General features: G+C 45.0%; 1 protein-coding gene across 1 annotated transcript in view; it reads left to right on the top strand.

Moving 5' to 3' along the window:
• itpr1b (inositol 1,4,5-trisphosphate receptor, type 1b) overlaps window positions 1-21,736 on the top strand; it is a gene marked incomplete at its 5' end in the record, with an annotated part of 117,872 nt that overhangs the window by 74,624 nt on the left and 21,512 nt on the right. The window contains 9 exons of the mRNA XM_080545715.1: window positions 8,640-8,832; window positions 9,442-9,686; window positions 10,705-10,905; window positions 11,844-11,954; window positions 12,432-12,527; window positions 13,048-13,182; window positions 14,600-14,707; window positions 16,677-16,869; window positions 19,164-19,286. Coding sequence (XP_080401841.1) covers window positions 8,640-8,832; window positions 9,442-9,686; window positions 10,705-10,905; window positions 11,844-11,954; window positions 12,432-12,527; window positions 13,048-13,182; window positions 14,600-14,707; window positions 16,677-16,869; window positions 19,164-19,286 — 1,405 coding nt within the window. The remainder of the gene's footprint in view (window positions 1-8,639; window positions 8,833-9,441; window positions 9,687-10,704; window positions 10,906-11,843; window positions 11,955-12,431; window positions 12,528-13,047; window positions 13,183-14,599; window positions 14,708-16,676; window positions 16,870-19,163; window positions 19,287-21,736) is intronic.

Here is a 21,736-nt window from a genome sequence, read left to right as displayed (position 1 = left end):
AACCTAGTCTACTATGACTCCTTCAACACAGTAAAACAACGTCTCCTATGACTCCTTCAACACAGTAAAACATCGTCTACTATGACTCCTTCAACACAGTAAAACATCATCTACTATGACTCCTTCAACACAGTTAAACATCGTCTACTATGACTCCTTCAACACAGTAAAACACAGTCTACTATGACTCCTTCAACACAGTCAAACAACGTCTACTATGACTCCTTCAACACAGTAAAACATCTACTATGACTCCTTCAACACAGTAAAACAACAGTCTACTATGACTCCTTCAACACAGTAAAACATCGTCTACTATGACTCCTTCAACACAGTCAAACATGTCTACTATGACTCCTTCAACACAGTCAAACAACATCTACTATGACTCCTTCAACACAGTCAAACAACGTCTGCTATGACTCCTTCAACACAGTAAAACATTGTCTACTATGACTCCTTCAAACAGTAAAACATCGTCTACTATGACTCCTTCAACACAGTAAAACATCTACTATGACTCCTTCAACACAGTAAAACAACAGTCTACTATGACTCCTTCAACACAGTAAAACACAGTCTACTATGACTCCTTCAACACAGTCAAACATGTCTACTATGACTCCTTCAACACAGTCAAACAACGTCTACTATGACTCCTTCAACACAGTCAAACAACGTCTGCTATGACTCCTTCAACACAGTAAAACACAGTCTCCTATGACTTCTTCAACACAGTAAAACATCGTCTGCTACGACTCCTTCAACACAGTAAAACATCGTCTACTATGACTCCTTCAACACAGTCAAACATGTCTACTATGACTCCTTCAACACAGTAAAACATGTCTACTATGACTCCTTCAACACAGTCAAACATCGTCTACTATGACTCCTTCAACACAGTAAAACAACGTCTACTATGACTCCTTCAACACAGTAAAACAACATCTACTATGACTCCTTCAACACAGTCAAACAACGTCTGCTATGACTCCTTCAACACAGTAAAACATCGTCTGCTACGACTCCTTCAACACAGTAAAACATCGTCTACTATGACTCCTTCAACACAGTAAAACATGTCTACTATGACTCCTTCAACACAGTAAAACATCTGCTATGATTCCTTCAACACAGTAAAACCTAGTCTACTATGACTCCTTCAACACAGTAAAACAACGTCTCCTATGACTCCTTCAACACAGTAAAACATCGTCTACTATGACTCCTTCAACACAGTAAAACAACGTCTACTATGACTCCTTCAACACAGTAAAACACAGTCTACTATGACTCCTTCAACACAGTAAAACATCATCTACTATGACTCCTTCAACACAGTCAAACAACATCTACTATGACTCCTTCAACACAGTAAAACACTGTCTACTATGACTCCTTCAACACAGTAAAACAACGTCTACTATGACTCCTTCAACACAGTAAAACATCGTCTACTATGACTCCTTCAACACAGTAAAACAACGTCTACTATGACTCCTTCAACACAGTAAAACAACGTCTCCTATGACTCCTTCAACACAGTAAAACATCGTCTACTATGACTCCTTCAACACAGTCAAACATCTACTATGACTCCTTCAACACAGTCAAACATCGTCTACTATGACTCCTTCAACACAGTAAAACATCGTCTACTATGACTCCTTCAACACAGTCAAACATCGTCTACTATGACTCCTTCAACACAGTCAAACATCGTCTACTATGACTCCTTCAACACAGTAAAACAACGTCTACTATGACTCCTTCAACACTGTAAAACAACGTCTCCTATGACTCCTTCAACACAGTAAAACACAGTCTACTATGACTCCTTCAACACAGTCAAACATTGTCTACTATGACTCCTTCAACACAGTCAAACAACGTCTACTATGACTCCTTCAACACAGTCAAACAACGTCTGCTATGACTCCTTCAACACAGTAAAACATCTGCTATGACTCCTTCAACACAGTAAAACAGCGGTTCCCAAACTTTTTCAATCAGGCCCCCCTTGGGTAATTGGAAATATTTTCGAGCCCCCCCTAACCCGGTCCCCACCTAGATTGATATAATTAATTGTATAAAGTTGTACAAACATTACATTTTCTCTTCTAATAATAACAAGACACATATATCCAACTATAGTTTTATATTTTATTATGGGTTGAAAAGGAACATAAGTGCTTGGCAAATGATCCTGTGCCACTGAAATATTCAACATATCAACATTAACTAATTTCTACTGCATCACTATTCTTACTCCACACATTCCTATCACAATTACGATCAATGACTTGTGTGTGCTTGCTTTGCCTTGCAAATCTTCTCAAAGCGGGGTTGTTGTTTTGAGACTGCCACTCTCAGTTCATTCTCAATGTTCAACTTCGACCTGTATTTGCTTTTGATAGCAGCAACAGCAGAAAAGCCTATCTCACACAGGTACGATGTTGCAAAAGGCAGCAGTATTCCCACAGCTTTTTTTTTTGTTTGTTTTTTGTTTTTTTTGCGCCCCCCCTGCAGTACCCCCGCGCCCCACTAGGGGGGCGCGCCCCACAGTTTGGGAAACGCTGCAGTAAAACATTGTCTACTATGACTCCTTCAACACAGTCAAACATCTACTATGACTCCTTCAACACAGTCAAACATCTCCTATGACTCCTTCAACACAGTAAAACATCGTCTACTATGACTCCTTCAACACAGTAAAACAACGTCTACTATGACTCCTTCAACACAGTAAAACATCTACTATGACTCCTTCAACACAGTAAAACAACATCTACTATGACTCCTTCAACACAGTAAAACATATCTACTATGACTCCTTCAACACAGTCAAACATCTGCTATGACTCCTTCAACACAGTAAAACAACGTCTACTATGACTCCTTCAACACAGTAAAACATCGTCTACTATGACTCCTTCAACACAGTAAAACATAATCTACTATGACTCCTTCAACACACAACACAGTAAAACAACATCTACTATGACTCCTTCAATACAGTAAAACAACGTCTGCTATGACTCCTTCAACACAGTAAAACAACGTCTCCTATGACTCCTTCAACACAGTCAAACAACATCTACTATGACTCCTTCAATACAGTAAAACAACGTCTGCTATGACTCCTTCAACACAGTAAAACATCGTCTGCTATGACTCCTTCAACACAGTAAAACAACGTCTGCTATGACTCCTTCAACACAGTAAAACACAGTCTACTATGACTCCTTCAACACAGTAAAACATCGTCTGCTATGACTCCTTCAACACAGTAAAACAACGTCTGCTATGACTCCTTCAACACAGTAAAACACAGTCTACTATGACTCCTTCAACACAGTAAAACATCGTCTCCTATGACTCCTTCAACACAGTAAAACACAGTCTACTATGACTCCTTCAACACAGTAAAACATTGTCTACTATGACTCCTTCAACACAGTAAAACATCGTCTACTATGACTCCTTCAACACAGTAAAACAACGTCTACTATGACTCCTTCAACACAGTAAAACACAGTCTACTATGACTCCTTCAACACAGTCAAACAACGTCTACTATGACTCCTTCAACACAGTAAAACATCGTCTACTATGACTCCTTCAACACAGTAAAACATTGTCTACTATGACTCCTTCAACACAGTAAAACATCGTCTACTATGACTCCTTCAACACAGTCAAACAACGTCTACTATGACTCCTTCAACACAGTCAAACAACGTCTACTATGACTCCTTCAACACAGTAAAACATTGTCTACTATGACTCCTTCAACACAGTAAAACATGTTTACTATGACTCCTTCAACACAGTCAAACATCGTCTACTATGACTCCTTCAACACAGTAAAACATCTACTATGACTCCTTCAACACAGTAAAACATCGTCTACTATGACTCCTTCAACACAGTGAAACATGTTTACTATGACTCCTTCAACACAGTAAAACATCGTCTACTATGACTCCTTCAACACAGTAAAACAACGTCTACTATGACTCCTTCAACACAGTCAAACATCGTCTACTATGACTCCTTCAACACAGTAAAACATCGTCTACTATGACTCCTTCAACACAGTCAAACATCGTCTACTATGACTCCTTCAACACAGTAAAACATCGTCTACTATGACTCCTTCAACACAGTAAAACAACGTCTCCTATGACTCCTTCAACACAGTAAAACACAGTCTACTATGACTCCTTCAACACAGTAAAACATCGTCTGCTATGACTCCTTCAACACAGTAAAACAACGTCTGCTATGACTCCTTCAACACAGTAAAACACAGTCTACTATGACTCCTTCAACACAGTAAAACATCGTCTCCTATGACTCCTTCAACACAGTAAAACACAGTCTACTATGACTCCTTCAACACAGTAAAACATTGTCTACTATGACTCCTTCAACACAGTAAAACATCGTCTACTATGACTCCTTCAACACAGTAAAACAACGTCTACTATGACTCCTTCAACACAGTAAAACAACGTCTACTATGACTCCTTCAACACAGTCAAACAACGTCTACTATGACTCCTTCAACACAGTAAAACATCGTCTACTATGACTCCTTCAACACAGTAAAACATTGTCTACTATGACTCCTTCAACACAGTAAAACATTGTCTACTATGACTCCTTCAACACAGTAAAACAACGTCTACTATGACTCCTTCAACACAGTAAAACATCGTCTACTATGACTCCTTCAACACAGTAAAACATCGTCTACTATGACTCCTTCAACACAGTAAAACATGTTTACTATGACTCCTTCAACACAGTAAAACATCGTCTACTATGACTCCTTCAACACAGTAAAACAACGTCTACTATGACTCCTTCAACACAGTCAAACATCGTCTACTATGACTCCTTCAACACAGTAAAACATCGTCTACTATGACTCCTTCAACACAGTCAAACATCGTCTACTATGACTCCTTCAACACAGTAAAACATCGTCTACTATGACTCCTTCAACACAGTAAAACAACGTCTCCTATGACTCCTTCAACACAGTCAAACATCGTCTACTATGACTCCTTCAACACAGTAAAACATCATCTACTATGACTCCTTCAACACAGTCAAACATCTGCTATGACTCCTTCAACACAGTCAAACATGTCTACTATGACTCCTTCAACACAGTAAAACAACGTCTACTATGACTCCTTCAACACAGTCAAACATCGTCTCCTATGACTCCTTCAACACAGTAAAACATCTACTATGACTCCTTCAACACAGTCAAACAACGTCTACTATGACTCCTTCAACACAGTAAAACAACATCTACTATGACTCCTTCAACACAGTAAAACATCGTCTACTATGAGAGTAACACAGTAAAACACAGTAAAACAACAGTCTGCTATGACTCCTTCAACACAGTAAAATGTCTACTATGAGAGTAACACAGTAAAACACAGTCTACTATGAGAGTAACACAGTAAAACACAGTCAACTATGACTCCTTCTCCCCTCGGCAAGCAGGGGAAACTCTACCCCTGATCACACTTTAACTGTCAGATGTTTGGCTACACTGTACAGACCGTTCACTCGTTTTTCTTCTACAGGAGTTACATTTCGCCTTAGACAGCGTACAATATGTTTATGTGCATTTGATCTCTCTGGTTGTCGTTCTATAGTGTTTTTATCTCTTTTTCTGCGCTCCGACCTACAGTTAACACCGTGGATCCCAATGACAGAAGATCTGATTGGACACTACTGGTTTGCTTTCAGTGTGTGTGTTGTTTATCCACTTTGTGTGACGGGGTTTTTCCAGAACACAAGCTGCAGTGAGGTGTCACCACTCCTCCCACCCAGATCTCCCATCTGTGTTTGCGTCTGGTTACTGGCTGGGCTGTGCGCGGCGCGGTGCAGAAGCCCTCCAATGATCACAGCCACGGCTCTGTCGCTCACTGGGATGTCAGGGGGGAGAGAGAGTGAAAAAAGAGGGAGAGAGAGGGGGCCAGTGTTATAAATAGATCTTACATAACCGCTTCTTGTTGATGCCAAGAGCCGGGACAGAGAAGGGGGTTGGGGGGGGGCGGGGGGGGGGGGGAGAGAGAGAGAGAGAGAGAGAGAGAGAGAGAGAGAGAGAGAGAGAGAGAGAGAGAGAGAGAGAGAGAGAGAGAGAGAGAGAGAGAGAGAGAGAGAGAGAGAGAGAGAGAGAGAGAGAGAGAGAGAGAGAGAGAGAGAGAGAGAGAGAGAGAGAGAGAGAGAGAGAGAGAGAGAGAGAGAGAGAGAGAGAGAGAGAGAGAGAGAGAGAGAGAGAGAGAGAGAGAGAGAGAGAGAGAGAGAGAGGATTGCAGAATGACCTTGTTTTTCCTAGAGGATTGCCCCCATGCCCACTATTGTAACTTTTCTGGAGAGAGGCCCGGAGGTTGGGCCTATAGTCTACTGTACATGACTGGCACTTCCAGGGTCAGGGTGGGCCTCAGGGTGCTGTACTGTCATGCAGGGCTTATGTGAACACAGCAGCGCTGCACAGCACAGTGGTCCCTGCAGCGGCTAAGCTGCCTCAGGAGGAGAGGCTGCCCTGGAAGGAATGAATCAGCTAAATTGATGGTGCACATTGAGGAATGAGCTCACTAAAGCGTGCGTGTGTGTGTGTGTGTGGTGTGTGTGGTGTGTGTGGTGTGTGTGGTGTGTGTGTGTGTATGTGTGTGTGTGTGTGTGTGTGCAAGCATGCGTGTGTGTGTGTGTGTGTTTGTGTCATCAAGCTGGTGTCAGATACAATACAATGGCAGATACAGATACAATGGCATTTTTGACATTGCTCTAGATAATTTTGCATGATCTCAACAGCCGTGGATGTAGCAGACATCTCCTACATTTGAAACCAACACAAACCGACATAGCTTCAGCAGCGCCACTGTCACCAGCACCCATGCACAGGATTCTGGGACTTTCCCAACTGCGGACACAGCGACTTCCCAACGGGGGCGTTTACTGTACCGTACTGTACTGTACCCGTGTTGTTTACAGCCGGTCACGGGGGTGGAGAACACCGTCCTTGGCCCTGAGGTAGAGTGTGACTGTGAGAGTACAGTTACACTTAGTACCGTACAGCTGCCCTTGAATATTTATTGTAATGCGCCTCAGTTTCCACAACAAAAATCTCTTCCTTCATATTTTATCTTTTTAGCTTTTTTTTATTGGTGTTTTATCAGGCTATGTTTTTATTTTCTCCCCCCAAGATAACTAGATATGTTTTGATTCAGGGATTTTAGGAAACTGCGTTATGCGTACGACGTCGTTTGGACAGTTTTTAAGAGAGTCGCCGTTGCAGAGCAGGTAGAATATTGTCATATGATATTAAACGCTGTGTGGGCAGCACCGCAAACAGTTCATCAGCAAACAGAGAAGTTCCTGCTTGTATGCTCTGCAGAGAGAGACAGCACAGACAAATAGCCTGTCTGTTAATTCCCTTCCCCTGCTGTATGACGTGTTTTCCGCTGGTGTTGTTATTTTATCAACAACATTGTCATATGGCAGTCAGGTGTTGACATAATGACGATCATCCAACAGAATAACTTGTTTATGACCACGGTCATGAGGGCTTCTCATTTCAACTCGGTAATGTTGTTATAAAGTTGCTTTCCTGCAGCTTGTCCACGGGTGTGGGTTCGCCTGCGGCGCTTTGCTTACGTAAGCGCTGCCGAGTCGTGATCTGATCACTATCAACGAACGACCTCTGTCTCGTCAACAAGTTTGAGTTAGCCGCTTGTTGTTTTGACATCAAAACACGGGAGTATACCTGTGGCTTTTCTATACAGTAGCTTTATGATGTGTGTATGTACAGTACAGTATTACCGTATGTTCACGTACATGTGGGTCCCCTTTCCTCTGCAGCTTCAAAGAGTCGGAGTCCCGACATGTTAAAAAAATGTCTAGTTATGTAACAGGCTTGCAAAACTGCCACAGAATCTGCACAATAACTCCCCGCCGCCTCTGGTTCCCTTCCTCTCCTTCCCTCCTTCCCTCCTTCCCTCCTTCCCTCCTTCCCTCCTTCCCGTCCCATACCACACACTCAATTTGTGCCGCTCTAGCGCTCAAAAGTACAGCAGGATTTTCCTTCTCTTTTCTCCCTTTCCCCCCCCTCTCCTCTGATGTAACAGTGTTTGAGCTGAGGCCCTGTGTGTACCCTCCCTAACCACTCAGCTGATTACAGGTCTTATGTAAGGAGGGATTGTTCAAGTGAAAAAAGGGGACAGGATACACCAGCCTGCCTAAAAACAACAGGTCCATGCGATTCCACGCATGAGAGCCTTATACGTGCGATCGACGACACTGTTTGTCGAATTTGATGAGGAAAAAACATGTTCTACGTTAATATGTTCTGTAGGTGTTTGAGGCGACAGTTGTTCTGTGTGTGTGTGTGTGTGTGTGTGTGCGCGCGCGCGTGTGTGTGTGTGTGTGTGTGTGCGTGTGCGTGTGCGTGTGTGTGTGTGCGTGTGCGTGTGTGCATGTGTGTGTGCACATGTGTGCGTGTGCGTAGGACTCCACTGGAGAGAGCCTCTGTTCACTGGAAACACAATGAGCTAAAAAACAGAACGACTTACATGTTTAATATCCTTTTTCCCCTGTGTCTCTAGCGTTCGTTCTTCTGCCGTCTGACGGGGGACAACAAGTCGGAGAAGTTCTTCAAGGTGTTCTACGAGCGGATGAAGCTGGCCCAGATGGAGATCAAAGCCACCGTGACGGTCAACACCAGCGACCTGGGCAGCAAGAAGAAGGACGAGGAGGCCCCTGAGAAAGACACGCCTGCTGCCCGCAAGAAGGGTCAGTGTCAGGGTAACTGGCCTGCGTTGAGAAACATGACCCTAGGGACAGGAGAGAGTTAGGTCATCCGAAAGAATTGACTCTGAGCGGGTCACAGAGGCAAACATTAGTCATTCACAATGTCACACAGTAGTTTCACACTACAATGTCAATCGGGTTCCACTGGTAAGCATATGACCTGGTCTAGGAGATTTACCGACTCATGTATGCACAGGGAAAGGCGTGGGTTTTGTTTATTGTTTATTTATTGGAAGGATCCCCATTAGCTATACCCATAGGCATGAGCTACTTTTAGTGGGGTCCACATTTAACACATTACAAATAACATTTAACATATAAAACATACTTAAATCCCAAATATCAAACATTAAAATACACCACACAATTTTACATTTGGCATAATCTAAAAACACATATATCTAGTCGGGGTCCGCATTTAAAACATATATTACAAATAACATTTAACATATAAAACAGACTTTAAATTACAAATATCAAACATAAAAAATAAAAAATAAAAGGCGTGGGTGTGTGCCTACACATCTCTGCGGTGTGTCTGATATCTCCACCTTGTGTCTCCAGTGAAGGAAGTGGCAGCGGTAACAGCAGTGGTAGTGGCGGTGGTGGCGACGGAGGAGGTCAAGGAACAGTTGGTGGAGGCGTCCAACGTCACCAAGAAGGCCTTCACCACCTACCGGCGTGAGGCCGAGGCGGAGGAGCACCTGGCAGCAACCGAAGGCCCTGCGGCCGCCACAGCCGCGGACAAGGACGAGGGCGAGATGAGCTTCATCATCACCATCATGAAGCCCATCCTGCGCCTCATGCAGCTCCTCTGTGAGAACCACAACCCAGAGCTACAGGTCAGCCACGCCACCAGGGGGCGCTCTCTCTCCTATTCTCGCCACTGTTTACCTGTTCTGGGGGGTTGCTTCCTTCGGTTGCTCTATGGCAACTCTACCAGAACAGAGCTGGTGAATTTTCCATCACCAGACATTTAATACAGAAATGAAACCAGATGTTAAAAAAAAAAAACAGGCGCCGTGATCTGTGGAACAACATGTTGCAATGCAATTGTTTCCATATCTGGTAGGCAGCACTTGGTCTGGTTTCACTATGAAGAGAGTGATTTGTGTTGTTTGGAAATGGTGATTTGGTCCAGTATCTCAGACAGACTGACAGTTGACAACTTCCCTGTTACATTTGTGTAGCTTTCTTGTGTAGCACAGGTCAGGTCAAGGCCTCATTAAGAGATAGCTGGCTAGTGAATCATTCTGTCTCGTCAGTCATGGGCCAGCATGGGTGGGTTGGTTCTACTGATCCTGAGCCAACCACACCGCGAAGATAATCAAGACTTAATGTGATTGCGCCAGAGATGCGATGTGTCATGAGATCGTCTACACCAAACTAAAGCCGGTCTTCACGGTCATAAAAGACTGAATACAAAAGCAAGAGAGGTTCACACTCAAAGTCTTAAATAATTAAACTGCACAGGGGGGGGAATAGAGGGGGGGTAGAAGGTCCTTGTTTATAGTTGGAAGTTTGAGTGTGTCTTTGATGTGCGGTGCTACCTCTCTTTCGGCCCCGGCTGTGGCGCAGGAGGTAGAGCTGCCGTCTAATGATCACAAGGTTGGCAGATCAGCGGTTCGAGCCCCGGCTGGCCACATGTCGAAGTGTCGTCGGGCAAGACACTGAACCCCAAAATTGCTCCCAGTGAGCGGAGCCGGCGCCTTGCATGGCAGCTTGCCGCCATTGGTGTGTGAATGGGTGTGTGAATGGGTGAATGAGAGGCTGTTGTAAAGCGCTTTGGAGCAGCTTTGGAGCAGCAAAAAAGGCGCTATATAAGTGCAGTCCATTTACCATTTACCATTTCCCCTTCAGAACTTTCTCCGGTGTCAGAACAACAAGAACAACTACAACCTGGTGTGTGAGACGCTGCAGTTCCTGGACTGTATCTGCGGCAGCACCACGGGGGGGCTGGGCCTTCTGGGCCTCTACATCAACGAGAAGAACGTGGGCCTCATCAACCAGACTGTGGAGAGTCTGACGGAGTACTGCCAAGGCCCGTGCCACGAGAACCAGGTGGGAACGCTCTCACGCTCACGCTCACAAAGACGTGCACACACCTTTTCTTCACACACTGTTCCACACACAAACCAGCGTTTCGTGACATTAGAATTATAAGGTTCTATCTCCATTTTTGTCAGAATTTAGTTTTTTTTACATAATCTGATCCATTAGGTGTTTATTAATGCCTGTGTGGTGTTATTTTTAAAATGTTGACGTTTTTTTGTTAGTAATTAATCAAATACAAAGGTTCCATCTCACAGAACATAATGAAATGTCAAAAGTTTGACGCTTAATATCTCTGAACTACCCTAAACGGAGATTTATATAACTTGTAATTCTAAGCTCACGATTTAGTTTTAGAAAAATCCCCCTTCCTTTACGTGCCCGTGAAGATGAAATCTCTCAAATCACCCGCTGATTGCATAAAGTGATGTCTCTCAGTGAGATCATGATGCCAGTAATGGCAGGTTTGGTCTTGTTTGCTGGTACTGTAATTAGGATTGGACATGTTCTTTCTTTACAAGCTCCAACTCCAGTAGGTCCCAGTGTTGAGAGGAGGATATCCAGGCAGGGGCTCCTTCTTCTCTAGCTGTGTAACCACCACTCTGCTCTGGGCACCATGCCTGTGTTTGTTCTTTCCTGGTGCATTACTGTTGTTTGGTTTTCCTCACATGATGGTCACACCCTGTTGCTGAGGGGTCACTTCATGGCAAAGCGTGAAGCCGTGTTGCCTAACAAGCGCCGCTGGCTCTGGTAGAACAAAATGTGCAAAAACGAGAGGAAATTAACTCTCCAAAACATGGCGGGATCAGTTCAGGCGACTACACAAAGGCCATTGTCCAACGTCCATAGTTGTGGTTAATCTGGAGGGTATTTGACTCGACTCTAAAAGCAGCGTGTCACTGTGTTGCCATGGAGGGAAAACATGTCCTTCATGTTTCTTTCCCCAGAACTGCATCGCCACTCATGAATGCAACGGCATTGACATCATCATCGCCCTGATCCTGAATGACATCAACCCCCTGGGAAAGAAGAATATGGACCTGGTGCTGAAACTGAAGGTGAGATCAGTCGATTCGTCTTTTGAATGTTCTGGGTTTTTCACTGTTCTCATGGGTTTTCTTGTTGGGTCTCTTGTTGTTTCAATGTGTTTTGACCACCAGCTCTCAAAAGTACAGTTGCTATTCAGGTTACACCTTAACTGCTCCTCCTGAGACATCCACTACCCCCCCAGCACTGCGTCTCCTGAGACACCCGCTTTCCCCTTTACTGTGTCCCACAATGACTTCTACTGCCCCCCTTGTACTGTCTCTCTGTTCTCCAATGTCTATATATTAAAAAAAAAGTTCCTTCTATCACTGAGACTGCCAATGGCCCCTGGCCTGAGCTGGATTACTCTTCCTGATACGACTGGTGGATTGATGATTCACTTGCTTAGTCAAATGTACTGATTGTAAGTCGCTTTGGAATAAGGCGTCTGCTAAATGCCAAAAATGTAAAACTGTCCCCCCCTTTTCGTCTCTCTCTCTCTCCTCCAGAATAACGCCTCTAAGCTCCTTCTAGCCATTATGGAGAGTCGCCATGACAGCGAGAACGCTGAGAGGATACTGTACAACATGAGACCTAAAGAGCTGGTGAGTGGGAGCTACTGTAGTACACGTGTATGGGCCCAGGGCACAACATCCCTCAACCACTCAGAGACTCACCCTCACTCCCCACTTTTAAATCCCACCTCAAAACCTACCTGTTCTCCCATGCTTACAGCCTCCCCTACCCCTAGCCATCTCCCCCAACCCGGCCACCCCCCCCTCCCTCCCCGGACATGCATACAACCCCCTCCCCATCTCCCCTAACCCTGCCACCCCCCTGACATGCATACAACCTCACCTACCCCTAACCATCTCCCCCCCCCTACCACCCCCCCCCCCCCCCCCCCCCCTCCCCGTTCGCTAACTCTGTGTTCTATGTGCCCATGTTATCTGTTGCTTGTTGTTTCTGTGTTTTCCCTTTCTCCCATATTGTCAGCGTCTTTGAGCCTCGGAAAAGCGCTACATAAATGTATTGAATTATTATTATTATTATTATCTACGGGATGTTATTTAAGGGTCTTGTCTCTCCCAGGTGGATGTTATTTAAGGGTCTTGTCTCTCCCAGGTGGAGGTGATCAAGAAGGCCTTCATGCAGGGGGAGGTGGAGGTGGAGGAGCCTGAGGAAGATGAGGATGAGGAGGAAGAGCACGCGGCCTCTCCCAGGAACGTGGGACACAACATCTACATCCTGGCCCATCAGGTAGGCTTTTTTACTTTGACTTTACAGCCACACAGCCACACCCCCATATCCCTGTCAGCCTCTACAGTATAGACCCTATAGGCACATTACATCAGAACCCTGCACTTCTCGCCTCCTCCTCCCTATCCTCCCTGAGGCAGAATCCAGCACTAAAGATGGCGTGTCTATTCAAGTAATAATAATAACTTTAATTTATATAGCACCTTTCAAAAAACCCAAGGACGCTTTACATTTCTAGGGAATGATCAGACAGAAAAAACAGAAAACAAACAAAGCAAAACTGAAACATTGACTAGGGGCCAAAGGCCTGGGTGAACAGATGTGTTTTGAGGGCTAATTTGAATGAGTCCAGGGTGGGGGCGTTGCGGATCACTATGGGGAGGGAGTTCCAGAGAGTAGGTGCGGCCACGCTGAAGGCTCTGTCCCCAAAGGTCCGTAGGTTGGTGCGGGGGGTGGATAGCAGGCCCATGTCTGTGGACCGCAGGTTCCGGGAAGGGGTATGCTGGGGGAGGAGGTCAGTTAGGTACTGGGGGGCGCAAGTGACGATGTAGGTAGACACAAGTTAAGTTCCAATGTTGATCCCCAGGCATGATCATGATGTCCTGCAGTCTAGTGGGTTAACAGAGTGCATCCTGTAGTTAGAGAACAAAGACTTACAGTGACATGTACTGTACAGTACTGTGAAACACAACCTGTACTAAACTACTCTAGTATCACTCACTCATTTCCTCCCCTACGGTATCCTTGCTAACACACAGTCAGAAGGCAGTTAGAGGAACTCTCAGGTCTCCAAGCACGTTGCATATCACCTGTCAGCACCTGGAACACCAAATCAGCTCACACTGAGGGACGTTAGCAACCATAACAATGGGGTGTAAATGTTAAATTTACGTTTTGGGCGTTTAGCAGACACCTTCATCCAAAGCGACTTACAACAAATACATTTGTCTAAGTAAGGGAATCATCTATCCATCAGTTATCATAAGAAATAGTAGACTATGCCCAAACAAGGGGCCATTGGCAGCTAGAATGCTAGAAGAAGCAAGATTATTATTATTTATTTATTTGGGGCGGCTGTGGCACAGGAGGTAGAGTCGCCGCCTAATGATCGCAAGGTTGGCAGATCGGCGGTTCGAGCCCCGGCTGGCCACATGTCGAAGTGTCCTTGGGCAAGACACTGAACCCCAAAAATTGCTCCAAGTGAGCGGGCCGGCGCCTTGCATGGCAGCTTGCCGCCATTGGTGTGTGAATGTGTGTGTGCATGGGTGAATGAGAGGCCGTTGTAAAGCGCTTTGGAGCAGCAAAAAAGGCGCTATATAAGTGCAGTCCATTTACCATTTATTTTTATTTTTATTTGTTGTACATGTACAGTAATTGCTCTGTCGATTATTGACCAGATGATGTTGTTGTTGATCAGCTGGCGCGCCACAACAAGGAGCTGCAGGCCATGCTGAAGCACGGAGGCACCTACGAGGAGGGAGACGAGGCGCTGGAGTTCTACGCCAAGCACACGGCGCAGATTGAGGTCAGTCATTGTAGTTCCAGTGACAGCCATTGTGGCTCTGCCCTCGTCCTGACAGTTTCCTCTCCCTGCACTGACATTACGTGAAACTGGGAACCAATGTGTTTTCACCATGTAATTTCCATTTGATTACCTATGTGTTGCCTCTGGTTGAATTGAATTGCCACATACAATTGCAACATGTTTTGACATTTCTGTTTACACGAGGCATGTGATGTGTTGTGTTTTTCTTGGCCTGCTTCTGGAGACACTTGTTAGCGTATGAAAATGACAGGCACCCATGGCATGTTTGCACGTGTTCTATTGTGTGCCCAGGAGAGAGGAAAGAATGCTGTCTGTTCGCAAAACCTCAAATGAGGAAGAGTTGATAAGCTCGTGTCAGGTGCTGGGTAGAACAAACAAACAGTGAAGTTACAGTACATGAAAACAGACAAGCCCTATTTCTACTATTTTACAGTTGTGTGAAAAAGAGAGGACACCCCATGAAAATCTTTGTCTTTTTCAATATATTTAAACATATGGACGTCTGAACAATATTGAGAGATTTGTAATTTGTAATTAATGCAATTTTCTTGTGAGGAAAAGGTTAGCACGACCGACCCCACATTTATTTCTACTTAAAATGCCTAAAATTAGAATCGAGTGCACCACATCAGGTGCAAATGTGACTGCTCCTGGTGTTTCTGGACACCTCTCGGAAATGAGAAAGACGTCAAATTCGTCTTGAAAGTTTTTTTTTTTTTTTTTTCAGATTTTCGTTTTTTTAGCTAACATTCAACTCGAAGATGTGAAGTACTCACTCGTTATTTTTCCGAACAGTTTTACGTTAATTAAATAAGTGTAATCTATAACACAATGACTTCGTTTCTTGTTGTTTGATGGGGATTCATTATCTTTGATGGGGATTTTCTGTGCTTAGTGATTTCCGGTGTAGCAACTTTCAAATACTCATGTCGTCTTCAATTTGTTTCCGATTTCAATGTATGATGCATCATTTGAAAGCTTACAATCTGTAGTTTTAGCACATGCAAAAAACTGAAAAATGATTTCGCCTACAGGTAGCCCTTTTCATTGGGCTGTGTCACAAATGATTAGAACATTGTTAGTGAGGATTTTGAAGGAGTTTGTCTTATTTAAACCTTAGACATTTAGTTTGCTCTTGATTGTTGAAGAAGGTTCTAGATGCATGAGTCTGGGAAGGGATTTAAAAAGATATCCAACCAATCAACCATTGAAACCATCAGAATTCCATATTTATTTGGAGAACATTTAAAACAACTGCCAACATGGCCAGCCAGTCCTAGCAAGTTCAGCCCGAAGTCTCCAACAATCGTAAAATGTAATCACGGGACCGACACGTGGCTCTTGCCACAGTTGATGTCAAAGTACACGCCTCTACGTTCTAATACATCTAAGTTTGGTTTTCATGGGAGGTGTGCAAGGAGGAAACCCTTGCTGTTTGCCAGAGAACACCTAGACAATCACCAGGACGTCTGGAACAATGTGCTTTGTCCAGATGAATCCCAGGCAGAACCTGGCCAGCTTATCGTCATAGAATCCACTATGAATTATGTATTGTATCAGAGGGCGCTTGAGGAAAACGTGAGACCATCTGTCCAAAAAATGTAAGCGAATGTGCACCATGCAACATGACAATGAACCAACACATTCCAGTAAATCCACCAAGGAATGGCTCAAAAGAAAGAATTTGGTTCAATGACATCACCTTTTATGTATAGATATTGTTTGAAAGAAGATGTCCATATTTCTTGAAAACGAACTAAATATTTCCTCATAAAATGAGTCCTCATTTTTTCACACGACTGTATATCCTATTATGGCCACGTTAAAACTACAGCCCTTATACAAGGTGAGACACCGATCTTAATTAGGTTTGTGGCCCGTCTCCTCCTCCTCCTCCTCCTCCGAGAGAGGGTCTGTGATTGGCCGATTGGCTGTGGTTGTCGTTCAGATCGTGCGGCTGGACCGCACCATGGAGCAGATAGTCTTCCCCGTGCCCAACATCTGCGAGTTCCTCACCAACGAGTCCAAGCTGCGCGTGTACTACACCACGGAGCGCGACGAGCAGGGCAGCAAGATCAACGACTTCTTCCTGCGCTCCGACGACCTCTTCAACGAGATGAACTGGCAGAAGAAGCTGCGAGGTACTCAAGAGGCGACTGGTAACGCCAACACGGTTCCCTGTGCGTAACCCTCTCCCTTACCTTTCTATACTAGTAAGAACTACTTTACACACCCTCACCCCCTCCCTGCCCCCCCCCACCCCCCAGGCTCCCTCAGGAGGCGCCCCCCCAGGCCTGTTTAGGACTCACCCCTCCTGAACCCTGGAGGGAAGGGAGGAGGGGGGAGAGGGTGTGTAAAAGTGATAAGTTAGAAGACAAGATAAGATAAGATAAGATAATATGATCTGATTGAGATGTTTTACAACGCAAGAGAAAGAATTGTCATAATGGTGTGTAAGGGCATGTCAAAGTGATAAGTTAGACAAGATAACATAAAGTGGATAAAGGGCTAATATGATCTGATCATGAGATGTTTACGACGCAGAGAAAGAATTGCCATAATGACATTTCAACGACACATGTTCACGCCCATCATATCACTGTTTCCTTATGAACGCACAAGCGACTACTGTACTTCTCCTATCTCTCCCTGTCTGACTTGAGGTCCTAGGGGGCATTGCATGGGGACTGAAGACTTTTGAAGAGATCGACAAAGCTTTAAACTACATCTTCAGTATATATGTTACGGTACATGTGGGAAAACTAGGGTTAGGGTTAGGTGCTAGGGTGACTTGGTACATGCTGGCATGTCTAACCCTAACCCTACCCCTAACCTTAACCCTAGCACCCTAGCACCTAACCCTAACCCTAGCACCTAACCCTAACCCTAGCACCCTAGCACCTAACCCTAACCCAAACCTTAACCCTAGCACCCTAGCACCTAACCCTAACCCTAGTTTTCCCACATGTACCGTAACATATATGAGTATAGTGAGTTTGAGATCAGGGAGAGTGAGTGCCTTAGAGGATGAGACGAGCTGAAAACAACAAGACAGCCTATGCACGCCTGTGAGTCATGTGAGGTCAAGAAGCACCATGAAGACAGGTCCACTCCATCCTAACTCATGCTAAAATGACTAATACCATTATTCCTACATCCACCCAACATCCCCCGATACTAAACCTCCAGTAGAAAATGTCCTCGCTGACACCCTAGCTCCTGATCCTTCAGCCCATGGTGGAGTACAGTATGACTGCAGTCTTTGTTTCCCCAACGGAGCCTGTTTTTGCCTGTCCATCTGTGAGCCCTGCAGGAGGGGTCTCTCTCTCTCTCTCTGCACTCTGATCACACGTGACCGACTACCTCTTATCTCGATGACTCAGCACAGTGAAGCAGCCATGTTGTTCTGTCGGTGCTGATCTCATGTCACGAGTGAGGGCCTTCTGTTTGTAAAAGTCCTCCACCTTCAGTTCCTCTTTTTAAAATAAAAGTCCAGCTTTACTAAAATAGCTGTGGTTATGACATCGACCCCCTGACCAGGGGCCATGTGGGTAGCATATTCTAGGTTTGGCTTGGGAGAGGGGGGTTAGTGGGTCGGGATGAGTCAGTGTCCTATGTTAACTTTCAAATGCTAGAGGTCAATGGCTGGACACAGTCCCTGAATACTCCCATAGCATTGATTTCCACCAACAAAAAGCATAAAAAATTGCTTTGCACATGTTACGTTTTTGCCTTGTTGTTCAATATAAATGCGACGCGTCTAAATTGACTGTCTGACCCCTCCTTTACATTAGGCCATCTTGAGTTCATTATAGTTTCATATGTAGAGACAAATAAATTGAACTCTCTTGAGATTTGCGTGCAATCTGTCAACAATGATGCACAGCTCTGGTTCCAGAGGAAAGAAAAAGAAAAAAAAACAAGGCAAAAAAATAACTTGTCGAATAAGACATGTGCCACCGGAGTGTATTCGCTGCAACCAAATGTCAACACCAAAGATAAGTCCCAGATGAGACGAGCCCTGCCTCAACCAGGAACTAGTATTCAGGGACTCCTCAACACAATCATTAGAAGTCCCCTCCCTCCTCAAAAATATCAAACAATAAGATATTTCCAAACACACGGTGGTACGTGTCTTATGTTTTTACCAGCATTTGACCAGAATTATCTCTTGCTACACGTTACAAACTTCTGCATTGTCTATTAGTGGAAATCCTTCATTGAATGCACTGTTAATTAAATGTGTTTGCTGTAGCTCACAGTAGAGCTACTCTAGTTGTATGTGCATGTCCTGTGAGGTGATGTGTTCTCTTGAAGAATGCAGTGTGGTGTAGTAGTGGTCTAGTAGTGAATGCGCTGTGTTTTCTAGACGGATGTGGGTTATATTTAACACTGTATTAACCTGTGTTGCGCTCATACACCTTTTCCCTATTAGCCCAGCCCATTCTGTACTGGTGCTCCCGCAACATGTCCTTCTGGAGCAGCATCTCCTTCAACCTGGCCGTGCTCATGAACCTGCTGGTGGCCTTCTTCTACCCCCTGGAGGGCATCCGCGGAGGTCAGTGAGCTCTGTCTCTCTCTCCCCCTCCTCCTCTCCCCCTCCTTACGGCCAAGCTCCACCTGCTGCGTTGCGTCAACTCGCCATCGGCGTTGCGTCAACTTCCCGTTGTCCAAGCTCCACCTACTGCGTTGCGTCAACGTCAACGTTCTACTCTAGCTCCACTGGCATTTTTTGTATACGGGAGTAATTTCACCCTTGACTACAATATGTCCACAACAATAACAACATCATACAGAACATTTTCCAATCAGGGTAATATTTTATCTACATATTCCCAAATAGATAGTTGCTAGTTCAGTAGATGTTCAACTAACTGTCAACAACATTTCAACTAACTAACCACTAATCCTAAACCTTGCCCTAACCTTAAATCTAACCCTATCCTTAACCATAAATCTAATAATATTTTTCGACCTCAAGGATCAGCCGTTCGTCGTCCATTCCAGCAACAAGCTTTCAAGCACCTGTGGTGATTGACAGCTGACTCGCGTGAATAGCAATTCGCAATAGCTGAGTAGTTGGCTACAAGCATTTTCAATCTGGTATTATCTCTATTAACCGCTGTGGTGATTTAACAGCTGATAAAAAAAGTATAATATATATATCATAATATCAAGTGCACTACAAACAGAGCAAAACAATAAAACAACAGCAGAAAACAACCAATAGGCTATACAATTATAACCAACAACTACAATTGTAAATATACATCTCACGCCCCACGTGGGGCAAATATACAATTGGTCTCATTGTGACGTCTGCGTCCACCGTCAAAAATCAAACTTTTTTGAATGTCTACTTTGGACGCAGCCATCGGACGCAACGCAACGCTGACGCAACGCAGCAGGTGGATGACCTTTCATTGATTACAATGCATTTGATCCCAATTTCGGACGCAACGCACATTAGACGCAACGCTGATGCAACGCTCGATGGCCATGGTGGAGCTTGGCCGTTAGTGAGCTCTGTCTCTCTCTTCCCCTCCTCCTCCTCTCCCCCTCTCCCCCTCCTTAGTGAGCTCTGTCTCTCTCTTCCCCCCCTCCTCCTCTACCCCTCTCCCCCTCCTTAGTGAGCTCTGTCTCTCTCTCCCCCTCCCCCTCTCCCCCTCCTTAGTGAGCTCTGTCTCTCTCTCCCCCTCCCCCTCTCCCCCTCTCCCCCTCCTTAGTGAGCTCTGTCTCTCTCTCCCCCTCCCCCTCTCCCCCTCCTTAGTGAGCTCTGTCTCTCTCTCCCCCTCCCCCTCTCCCCCTCCTTAGTGAGCTCTGTCTCTCTCTCCCTCTCCCCCTCTCCCCCTCCTTAGTGAGCTCTGTCTCTCTCTCCCCCTCCCCCTCTCCCCCTCCTTAGTGAGCTCTGTCTCTCTCTCTCTCCCCCTCTCCCCCTCCTTAGTGAGCTCTGTCTCTCTCTCCCCCTCTCCCCCTCCTTAGTGAGCTCTGTCTCTCTCTCCCCCTCCTCCTCTCCCCCTCCTCCTCTCCCCCTCCTTAGTGAGCTCTGTCTCTCTCTCCCCCTCCTCCTCTCCCCCTCCTTAGTGAGCTCTGTCTCTCTCTCCCCCTCCTCCTCTCCCCCTCTCCCCCTCCTTAGTGAGCTCTGTCTCTCTCTCCCCCTGCTCCTCCTCCCCAACTCAGTTGAGTAATCAGCAGGATATCTGTGCAGATTGACGGCTGATCTGTGTACGTGTGTCATGGTTCCCGCCGGTCACGCTGGTCTTAAAAACCTGTAAAGTCTAAAATCCAGGGATCTAATTTATAAGGCCTAAAAAGGTCTCAAATGTGAGTTATTCGGTCTAGAAACGAGGTGCTAGGTCTTAAAAATGAGATCCTGCAAGGAAATCAGTCCGACCACATCTATTTACGCGGAAATTAATTAAGCTGGAACCCCAAAAAATGCCAATTCGCTTCCTTTTTTGTCTGTCTGGCAGTGAAATCCCTAATTTCATCACCTCGAGGATGACAAAAAGCTACTATATGGTGTCGCGAATAGGTCAAAATGTATATTCAAAAAGGTCTAAAAAAGGTCTAAAAAGGTCTTAAATTTGACTTGTTGAAACTTGTAGGAACCCTGGTGTGTACATGTCCTGTCTGTCTGTCTGCCTGCCTGTCTGCCTGTCTGTCTGATCTGTGTACGTGTGTACGTGTGTACGTGTGTAAGTGTGTACGTGTGTACACAGATGATGCTGCATGCGTGACTTTTGCAAAACAGGAAATGGGAGCAAGTGACACCGACGCATGCCATTAAAGCGAGGAGGAACGGCATTACAATGCACATTACACCCAACCACACACACACAACACGCACACAACCACACGCTGTTTGGGAAGTTGAATGAGGTAGAAAGTGGGTCACTGCTGTTTTTCAGCTTTTTGTTCCGAAAGGTCTTGTGATTCCACTCCCATTGCCATACTGTACAAAGTTACAGTAATTTAGCACACTCATGCTGACTTGCTCATGCTTAG

This window comes from Nansenia antarctica (genome assembly GCF_963989245.1).
Source record: "Nansenia antarctica genome assembly, chromosome: 15".
Lineage (NCBI taxonomy): Eukaryota > Metazoa > Chordata > Actinopteri > Argentiniformes > Microstomatidae > Nansenia > Nansenia antarctica.
This window is presented reverse-complemented; position numbering and strand designations above follow the sequence as displayed.